Source organism: Microcebus murinus, chromosome 15 (assembly GCF_040939455.1).
Source record: "Microcebus murinus isolate Inina chromosome 15, M.murinus_Inina_mat1.0, whole genome shotgun sequence".
NCBI classification, from domain to species: domain Eukaryota; kingdom Metazoa; phylum Chordata; class Mammalia; order Primates; family Cheirogaleidae; genus Microcebus; species Microcebus murinus.
Window position 1 is genome coordinate 42796491 of NC_134118.1, and position 11207 is coordinate 42807697.

The 11207-nt window shown below is 37.2% G+C and overlaps 1 protein-coding gene across 3 annotated transcripts in view; it reads left to right on the top strand.

Annotated features, from left to right (window-relative positions):
• OTUD4 (OTU deubiquitinase 4) overlaps positions 1-10663 on the top strand; it is a 48650-nt gene extending 37987 nt beyond the window's left edge. For all 3 annotated transcript variants that reach the window (XM_012783793.3, XM_020280175.2, XM_012783794.3), the window contains exon 21: positions 56-10663. In XM_012783793.3, coding sequence (XP_012639247.1) covers positions 56-1270 — 1215 coding nt within the window. In that variant the 3' untranslated portion in view covers positions 1271-10663. The remainder of the gene's footprint in view (positions 1-55) is intronic.
• The last annotated feature ends 544 nt before the right edge of the window (positions 10664-11207 follow it).

Below are 11207 nucleotides of genomic sequence, written 5' to 3' on the forward strand. Positions count from 1 at the left end.
ACCTCTTTCTTTTGCCTCCCATTTTGTTTACTTTACTGTTTTTTGTCTCTTTTAGGCATATAGTTGTCCTATGTGGGCCCCACATTCTTACCTGTATCCTCTGCACCAGGCCTACCTGGCAGCCTGCAGGATGTACCCAAAGGTCCCTGTCCCTGTGTACCCTCATAATCCTTGGTTCCAAGAAGCTCCTTCTGCTCAGAATGAAAGTGATTGTACCTGTACCGATGCCCACTTTCCTATGCAGACTGAGGCCAGTGTTAATGGTCAAATGCCACAGCCGGAGATTGGACAGCCGACATTTTCTTCACCTCTGGTTATTCCTCCATCTCAGGTGTCTGAAAGTCATGGACAATTATCTTACCAGGCTGATCTTGAATCTGAGAACCCTGGGCAGCTTCTTCATGCTGATTATGAAGAGTCACTAAGTGGCAAAAATATGTTCCCACAACCGTCCTTTGGACCTAATCCATTCTTAGGCCCAGTTCCTATTGCACCTCCTTTCTTTCCTCATGTTTGGTATGGGTACCCTTTTCAGGGATTCATAGAAAATCCAGTAATGAGGCAGAATATTGTCCTCCCCTCTGATGAGAAAGGAGAATTGGATGTGCCTCTGGAAAATCTGGATCTGTCTAAAGAATGTGGTTCAGTTTCAGCAGATGAGTTTCCAGAAGCCAGGGGTGAAGGTGCACATTCTCTCCCTGAAGCAAGCATGAGTAGTAAGCATGAAGGCCGGGCGGAGCAGTCATCCCAGACACGAAAGGCAGATCTTGTATTGACTGCCATTCCACCTGTTGCAGAGGGAAAGATTCATCTTCCCACTCAGCTTCTAAACAGAGAGAGAGAAACTGTGCCTGTTGAACTTGAGCCTAAAAGGACCATTCAGAGTCAGAAAGAAAAACCGGAAAAAGTAAAAGATCCCAAGACTGCTGCTGACGTGGTCAGCCCTGGTGCCAACTCTGTGGATAGCAGAGTGCAAAGACCAAAAGAAGAGAGTTCAGAAGATGAAAATGAAGTGTCTAATATTTTGAGAAGTGGTAGATCCAAGCAGTTCTATAATCAGACTTATGGAGGCAGGAAGTACAAAAGTGATTGGGGCTATTCTGGTAGGGGTGGATATCAGCACGTGAGAGGTGAGGAGTCCTGGAAAGGGCAGCCAAGCAGAAGCCGGGATGAAGCTTATCAGTACCATCGGAATTCTAGAGGACGACCATATAGGGGAGATAGGAGGAGGTCAGGGATGGGAGATGGCCATAGGGGACAAAACACTTGATTGTTGCTGTAGTATTTTCAAGCAGAAACCCTTTCTTAGGTGGAATGTTTCTGAACGCTTTAAAAAAAAAAGACATAAAATAAAAACCCGAATTGGAACTATTTCCCCTCCACCCCCACTTTACCTTCACTCCCAATCTGGACAAGAGATTCTGGACATGAGTTCAAGGGGGCAGGTGGAATTCCTGGCATTGCTAGTTTTCTTCATTCAAAATCTGTTTGATTTATTTATCAGGTGCCTGCCCCCTTAAAAAGTAGAAGATAAGTTTGTTAAAGTATTTTTTATAAACAGCTTAATATAAAACATTATAGATTTAGTGTTTGGTTTTTTTTTTCCTTATATAAGTTTGACTTCAAATGTTGGAAATGTGTGCTTTATAGTGTTCACTAAAGTGACAAGAAAATATACCATTTGACACACTATAGATTCCAAAACATAACATTGCACCAAATAGAAATGTATATTTTATTATGCAATGCCTTAGTCATAAACTGGGCTCAAACAATTCTCAGCCTAAAACACTGTTGTCTTTTAAAATGCTTCCAACCCAAAGGCCTTTCATCTCAATATCTGTCAAACTTGAATAATGTCTTCTCTTTAATATTACACATAAGGCAGCCTATTAACCTGTGTCTTAGAAATGTTGTATATAGTTCTTTTAATATTCATAGGGTATATTTTTGAATTTTGGTGAGTATTTGTTGAAGTTGAAATTGCATACAAGAATATAGATGGTTAAGAAATAGTAGGAAATTCAATGAAATGGCTGTTTCCACCAAGAATTCTTAGCACTGGTGTAAATATCATGGTGCCTACTCGAAAGAAATGTAGATGCTATGCATTTTGAAAATAATCTGCATCTGTTAAAACTGCAGACTTTTATAATGCCACTTTAACACTAATGCACTGACAGATTCTAAATATTTTGTGACAAGAAATGTTAAAAATTTTTAGCTGGGCAGGTTTCTACAGAGAGTTCCTGTTTTGTTTCTCTCCTTGCACCATTGGTTATGTGTATCACTTTACATTTGCATGTTCAACTTGTCATGGCTGGAACTATTGTAAGAATAAGATGATTGTGATTTCTAGTTCTTTTCTAGAGGATGCTGCTAGAAAATGGTTTTGCTTTGCATTTTATAGCTTGTTACCCTTAGGGTAGGTAACATGTCTTTGATCCTGCTTCCTTCCAATCTTGGCAGTATTCACTAGAGGTTCCCTTTGCATGTTGCACTCTGTTCTCATTTGGAGATTGTACTCTCTGAATTAACACAGTATTCGTTCATCTGTGTTACTTTGTAAAAATAACTGTAGCTTATATTTCTTATTTTGTACATACCAATGTGAAAATCTACCCTTTTTTTTTATGTTGAGATTTACCTTTTGATCAGGAAGTTTGAGTGCTATGCAAATATTATAGTAGAATTTCTCTTTGCATGCCATGTGTAATATACCTAGCCAAAACCAGATGTGGTGGCTTTCTTTTTTTTTTTTTTTTAACCCCCTAAGCAAATTACTTTAAAAGCAAATACAATTCACTTGAATTTGACAGACTGAAGCAGATGAGTTTTCTGGGTTCTCTGATAACCTGTAAGAATGTCTGGATGCCAGCAAGGCTCAGTGAATCTCCGCTGTACTGTAATAATGGTTATTTACCTCTGTGCTGTTTTAATTACCTAATGTCTGTGTAACTGCTGATGAGTAGTGATTAACGTTTAGATATTTTGTAACATAGGATTTTAGAGAGCACTTTGACAGATAACATTTTATTATGATGGTGCTAGGTAAAAATTTGTAAAGACTGGGATGGTTGTGTGGAAAAGAAAAAATTGAGAGAACCTGTTGAAACAAATTTGTTGTCACCTTCTAAGGTAGAACAGTTGTTGAAGGTACCGCTGAAGCCATTTTTTTCCTTAACATCAATGGCTGAATTATGGAATGAGACGATCAGATGGTCCTCCACTTTCAGCCCATGCTTTTTTATATAGGATTAGCTTACCTGATAATTTCTATGAAAATCACATTTTGATATAAATACCAGAGTTGAAAGTTCAATATAAGTTTGATCTCAGGAGTCCAAAAGTAATTGCTGTTTCCAGTGTCCTTCATTTTATTGCCTGGGGTTTGATCTCAGTTTCTGGAAATGTTTAAAAATTGGATAGGAAAGAATACTATTCATTTCTTCACTGTCACTGTCTTACCTCAACTGAGTAACAGAATACTCTATAGCTCCTGAAGGAAATACTGATTTGCTTCCTGTTTGCCATATCTCACCTCCAGGACATGATGGAAACAGTGCTGAAAGAGAATTTTAGCAGATGGTACTTTTCTCAGTGACCCTCTGGAATAAAAGAACTCTGACTTTTAATAGTTTTAAAATTATCAAACTTTGCATGAAGGTCAGTTTTGTATTTTTCTTTTAGGTTTGTTTTTAAGTTTATTAGTCCAGGGGATTTTGCCTTATGCTGAGGTCAAACTTAAGGCCAAGCAAGCTTTTGTTCACCTTTATTTTAGCTGTGTGTTAACATATAAGATGCATTTCTATATAAGAGAATAGAAGCAAAAGTATAGAACTGAGAATCATTTGTATTTTGAGTTGGAAATTATGAAACTTCACCATATTATGATCGTACACATTTTGAAGAACAAATGTTTAGACTGACCAAAGCTCACCTGCTCTTTCTGTTTTAGTTAGGTGCTTTGGCAGAACTTGATTCCAGACCCCTTTCCTTTTCTGTCTCTTCTACAAATTCATTTCCTCTCAGAAAAATCTTCAACTCTTGCCCTGTGTGCTCTGTGGAAGCAGGATGCTGGCATCTGTGTAGTCCTCATGCTGTTTCCTGGTAACTCACAAGTTCATTTTCATGGCAGACCTAAGCTCAGACCCTGCCTTGACCTGGGGCAGGAGTAGGTTTTCCCATACCACAATGCCGATGCAGCTTATTTGATGCAGACTGTGTATTCTCGAAGTGTACTGTTTCCTGTGTGACTCAAGTTTGAGTTAAAATGCCTGTGAACTGCAAACTTGCTTGATTGACTTGGTGCAATAAAGTTCCTTCTAACCATTTCTGGTTTAGAAAACATTCAGCCATCCTAGAAACTAGCAATATTTATTTTTGCCTCATTTTGTATTATCTTCAGTTTTAGATGAGGTAAACTTTTTGTCTTTCACTTAAGGGTACTAAGCAAGGTCCATTCTAGTGTAGCTGAAGAGAATGCAGATTTGGCTACACTATTTCTGTTTACTGTATTTTGCTCCCTATTTTATGTCCGAATGCTATTGTTTCTGTTTAAAATCTTAATGGCTCCCTTCCAGTATGTCAATTTCAAAGAACTAAGGTTTTGCTACTAGTGTCAGCCATTTACTCTCCCACTAATTGGGATTTTATTTTAAAAAGATTTTCCCCCCTGAAATATAAGTTTTAGAAAAATCTTTAGAAGAGGGGTGGGTGCATGTCTTAATGCTGGGAAGCAGCAACTTTGGGGTTGAATTTACTTGAATGGATTAAAAATTGCATTGTTAGAGAGCTAGAAAAAATTCATGTATGAAAAATGATAATAGCCTTACACTGAGTACAAATAATACTTAAAGCATGTGAAGATGTGATCATTTGTGATGTTACTTGTAAAAAAAAGTATATATACATATCTTTTGAAGTGTTGAAAGGAAAATAGTACTTTATATTCTTTATCATATCACTTTTTGTAAGTGTTGAATATATTCCTGTTTATTTTTCTATGTTGTTTTGTAGCCTTAAGAAGTGTTTCAAACATATCTGAATGTATAAGAGTAAATGCCCTACATGGTGTGATGCTGCATTATATATAAAACTGTGTGCATATATTAAATTTTGTCTCTTGCTTCTGCTTGTGATTCTTTGGTTCCAGGGTTAAATAAGTAATACAGCATATAAAAAGGGGAATTTTAATAAACTTTTAAAGTAAAAGATGGTATTGGGTACTTTGGCTTATACCTGTAATCCCAGCACTTCTAGGGGGCTGATATGGGAGGATCTCTTGAGGCCAGGAGTTCAAGACCAGCCTGGGCAACACACACCCTCTCTCTCTCCAAAAATAAAAAAAAAACAAAAAAACATCCATGGTATTTTTCTAGCCGGAAAATTCTATTATGTGCAACTGAAAACCATGTGAGATTTATAACATAACCTATGGAGTAGGTACTACTATTTTCCCTACTTGGTATACAGACACAATGAAAACTGAGACTAATGCCAAATTATTTGCCTAAAGCAGGCGTCCTCAAACTACAGCCCGTGGGCCACATGCAAGTGTTTTTTGCTCGTTTGTTTTTTTTACTTCAAAATAAGTTATGTGCAGTGTGCATAGGAATTTGTTCATAGTTTTTTTTAAACTATAGTCCAGCCCTCCAACAGTCTTGAGGGACAGTGAACTGGCCCCGCTTAAAAAGTTTGAGAACTAGTAAGTGGTAAAATTTGGATTTTAACCTAGCTTTAAGTGATTTTATAGCTAGTGCTCTCAACCATTTTTAGCAGTCACTAAATGAAATGGGAATGTACATAGCATCTAAGAATAATTTACAGGTTATGGTCCTTGTAAGTTTTTTTATTAGTATTCAATAATAATTATGCTGCCTCGGCTGAGTGTGGTGGTTCATGCCTGTAATCCTAGCACTCTGGGAGGCTGAGGCAGGTGGATAGTTTGAGCTCAGGAGTTCGAGACCAGCCTGAGGAAGAGCGAGACCCCGTCTCTACTAAAAATAGAAATGAGCTGGACAACTAAATATATATAGAAAAAATTAGCCAGGCATGGTGGTGCATGCCTGTAGTCCCAGCTACTAAGGAGGCTGAGGCAGGATTGCTTGAGCCCAAGAGTTCAAGGTTGCTGTGAGCTAGGCTCACACCAGGGCACTCCAGCCAGGGCAACAAGAGTGAGACTCTCAAAAAAAAAAAAAAAAATGCTGTCTAAAGAAACATGAAGAAAATGCAAAGTTTCCCGCCCAAACACAAAGAACTTTTATTGCAGAATAAGGAGCTATACAAAGTACACTCCAGAGAGCAATGGGTCAGTCTCCATGAGTGGAAAGAGACCAAAAATTGAAGGTTTTGAAAACAGGTTATCAAGTATACTTACCTTCAAAACCTCACAATTTCTTAACGCTGTATTTATATATGAAAGTCACCAAAAAATAATGTCATACCTTAATATACAAAGGCCTCTTTTAGTGCAAGTACTTGATAGAAAAGTGGTTGGCCTAGGAACAGAGGCAGCAAGCTGGGAAGGAGGAGCCAGTTTAAAGATGAGTTGGTCGGCTGTATGGATGTTTTATTTGGGACTGCTTGAGGGTGAAACATCAACAAGAACCCTTGGGGGAAAGGGGAGAGGATAGAGAAAAAGCATTATTTCTTAGCTGTATGCCAAGGGGTTCACCTAAGTCAACAGAAGCCAGAGCAGGGGCAGAGAAGCAAGAGATGTGTCTGTAGCTGGTTGGGACCCTTGCAGAATTGGTCCCTCCAAAAAGTGGATGGGATAAAAGGAAAGACCAAATGAATTCAGTGAATGGTCCTCAACAAGTGTCTGGTACAGGGTTTCTCTCAAGGTTCTCTATACCATGTTTCCCCGAAAATAAGACCTACCCATAAAATAAGCCCTAGCAGGATTTCTAACCATTTGCGCAATATAAGGCCTATCCTGAAAATAAGACCTAGTGATGGGCATGGCTACGCAGCGTATCTGCACAACCCATGCATTTCCTTGTGGAACGCTAAAGAAAAGAAGACGAGTAGCCCTTCACATCTGCCCCATGAGAGCTCTAGTTCTCCACACGAGAGATTGGGGCCAATGGTTCTAAAGGAAATAGAGTTGCAAGAAATTCAGGATGGAATTTGGGATTTGGAGAGTTATGATGATGTTCCAGAAGATGATTTAACTATATCTGAAAAAAATGTAGATTGTTGTACTGTACTTAGAAAAACACATCCCCTGAAAATAAGCCCTAGACTGTCTTCTTGAGGAAAAATAAATATAAGACCTGTCTTATTTTTGGGGAAACATGGTAGTTATAAGGCTTGCTGGTTCACTTCGAATAACTGATTAAGCTTTTACTGAACTCTGAAAGACTTAGGTCTGGGGAATAGTGTGAGAATGTAAATAACCACAAAAGAGGAAGTTAGACACAGATTCTCTTTATAGACTTACACACCCTAACTTAGTTTGTAAGCTCTTCTAAAAGTGCATCATGGACCCCTCAGAATAGTTTAAGTTTTCTAAGAGAAATTACAGACATTGGTATAAACACATTAGGGTTTTTAATATCAATCAATTCTATATCAAGTTCATTAGAGAAATATGGGGCTTCAAAGTCAACTTTTAAAATACATACCATTCCTGTAATTACATTTTATTTTTCTCATTTAGGGAAAAACCTTATAAAGATGTAAAGATGAAGAGTGTAGTTCTTACAGCTGCTTATCTCTTTGAATATTCTACTTAACCTGGGAGGTTATTGATTCTTCAGATGAAATAGAAAACTGCTGTTTACCTACCCAGGGTATACCTGCTACTTGTTTAACTTGTTTCATCCTCCTTGTAATTGACTTTCTAAATTAGGAGTTAGTAAAAGCATTTAAGTCCTTTGGAATTTTATAAGGTACTTTTTATAAATGGTCACTGGAAACCGGATGCGCAAACATGAAGTGATTACTAAGGTTATGCTCTGTGAGAAGAGATGGATGTCAGTTTTATTAGCCAAGAACTGTGTCGATATGGGAAATGCATACTTGGGAACATACAACGCTGGGAGCTGCAACTAACACTTGCAAGTAAAGCCAGAATCACTCTAATGAAAAGGTCAATATTACTGAAAATTTCTATAGACAAGCCTCTCTTGTTCTGGGTTCCAGTTTCTGGATGGAAAGCAAAACAACAAAACACACTCCACTGAAAATGTTACCACCTTTGTTTGGGTTTGAGGTCCAGGAATCTGCAAACTAAGAAAAACAAAAAGTGGTTCCAAGCGGTTAATATTCTTGGGTCGCCTCGCAGAAGGCAAATGGAAAGAAAGCCTTTGGTGGGAGAGACCTCAGACAAGGAGCCATGGTTATTTGGCAGCAAGTGACAGAAAACCAGTTTGAATTACAGTAGACTAAACAAATAGTGATTTTCCATAAGAAATCTGGAGGGAAGTGGCTGCTGGCAGCTGAGCAGTGTTTGATGTCAGCACTAGCATCCTTGTAGCTTTCTTGGCAATTCCATTATATGATCACCTTATGAGCACAAAATGCTTGTTGCATCAATCACATCCTCAAGAAGCAGTACCAGATATATGTATCTCCTTTTATTAAGCAAGGGTTTTCCAGAAATACCCCAGCTGACTTTTGCTTTCAATTTGTTGGCCAGAACTGGGTCACATGGTCTAACTGCAAGAGAGCCTGGGAAAACATGGAAGAGGACTGTCATGATTGTCTTAGACCAATTATGACCAGCCACCGTGTGTGGGACACATTGTGTGTCCTAATAAATTGGCAAGGAAGGAGGGTGGTGCTGAGTACAGGGTTCAGAAGAAACTGCATTTGCCACATTAAATCTCTAATTTTCAGATACGGCCTCACTGAACATCAACGCACAACCCAAAATACAAGGAAACAATCAGCCAAGAGCAAGTCAATAGAGAAAACATACAGCAAATTTAGACCTACATGAATTAAGTGGACTATAAATTTTTCAAAAGATAAAAGGATAGAAATGTTAAAACATAAGCTCTTGAACACTGCTATCTTGGCAATTCTTCTCTAACTGGCCTTGCTCTGTGTCTTTTTTCATCCATGAAGGGACAGAAAGCTCTTCAGAATCTGCCTGTATTCATTCATCTTTTCTTCCCACTCATCTCTTGAATGTCCATGCTCATTTCTGCCTCTGACCAGTCACGTATTTTGCTTTACATGGATTATCTCACTTATCCTTACAACAACTGTGAGATGGGTGCTATTCCTCTTTCCAACCCAGAATGGTTACTTTCTCCTCTGAACCACTGAGTGCTCCCAATATGCCACGCACTGGGTTAAGGTCTTCTCATGAATTAAGTCTGTTGGTGAACATGAATGAAATTATACAACAGAGTAGTTTTTCAGTCTTATTTCTTTCTCTGTAGCATGTTGGCTCATTCTTTCAATAAAGTAGGCCACTATGTACGCACTGAGTGGTAAGCATTACAGATACAGGACTGGACTTCAAGATAATTATGGTCTAAAGGTTAACTTAAATTGAAAAAAATAGTTGAATAGAATTCACTGCTTTTGTTAAGACTGCTCTAAACTAGGCGGACATAATTAACATGGATTATTTCTAATGACAATTTCAAAACATCAGTGATTTTTAAAGTTAATACATGTAAAATATATTAATAAAATTCAAAAGGTACTATGTGTGTATATAAATGTCTCCTTTCCTTCCCTATTATTTAGCCGAGCTGTCCTTCCCAAAAGTGATATTGTTTCTTGAGTATCCTTTTGTATATTTAAATATTTTGTATATTTTCACATAAATGGTAATATATAAATCGTGTTGTACTGGTTTTTCTTAGTATCTGAGACTTCTTCCAGTCAAGACATACTGAGCAGTCTCATTCCTTTTAATAGCTAGCATCTAGTGTATGTAATAATACTGATTTTGTTGGTGAAGCTTCTCCTTGTGTTAGCGATTGGAGGCCTTTCTATTCCTATATAAAATTTTCATTTACACACAAAAATATTTCCTTATAATTAACACATATTCTGTCATCAGCAAAAAGTAGAAAGAACTATGTATGGTCTTATATCACAAGTATTTTCTTTAGGGCAGAATATGGAATCAGTAAATAAAAATAGCCTTTGTCTTCTTTTATTCCATATATTTGAAATGATCATTCACAAATTTAACCTATCCTTAAAAATAGGTACTACTTATTTTAGTATAATCTCATTTACCCTTTACAAACAAATATGTAAATAAATAAATCCTTTACATATTCACACTTAGGTCTAAGTGCACAGAAAAAAGCATGAAAGAATATATATTATTAAGTTCAAACACTGGTAACCTTTGGGAGGGTAATAAAGGTAGACCTTTTTTTTTATTCCATATACTTAATGTGTATTTAAATTTTTTACAACATGTATTTATGGGTTACTCACATAAATTATTAATGGGATCCAGTTGAACCATACTTTCTATTTACTGTTTACATATTAATCAAGGCTTCTATTATTTCAAGGAGCTCTAAAAGTCTGTCAAATAATTTCAAATTTTCTCCTCTATTTTGCTTGTCCCAATTATTTAATAAACCTTCTTTCCTCACTCATAATTAAGTTAAATTCCAGTTCAATGCATTAGTCAGACGTACAACTGAAAGTAGTTTCAGGGTACAGGTATCCTGCTGCTCAAACCAAGGAACTCAAGACAATTGGATGAGTTTATATCCAAACTTAGAAATGAACACAATACATTTGGTACTAAGGGATATTCTGTATTGCTATCTGGGGATTTTTGCATTAATGCTGCCTTTAGGGAAGTGGTTTACAGTTTACAATCCTGGGCTGCCCATCAGAAAAATCTGTGGAGGTTTAAAAAATATACAGATGCTTAGGCACCATCTTTAAAGACTGTGAGTCTATAGTTTCAAGGGAAGCAAATACGCTTTAGAAAAGCTTTTTCCTAAATCTTGATATCAGTGATTATATAAAGGTATGATAAAAATGATATTACCTTGAGAGAATGATTACATAATACAGATTCTTATAAGGCAAAAACTGAAAAATTCAGAGTAAAGTTAGGTTTTCTGGGGGGGAGGGGGGAGAGGGAATTGAAATGAATTTTGCTAAAGATGTTTGAAAGCACCAAAAAACATTAAAAACAATTCTTATGTAACAAATACCTATTTCCCAACAGTGTTTTGTAATAGGTAATCTTCCTTGGAAACCATACA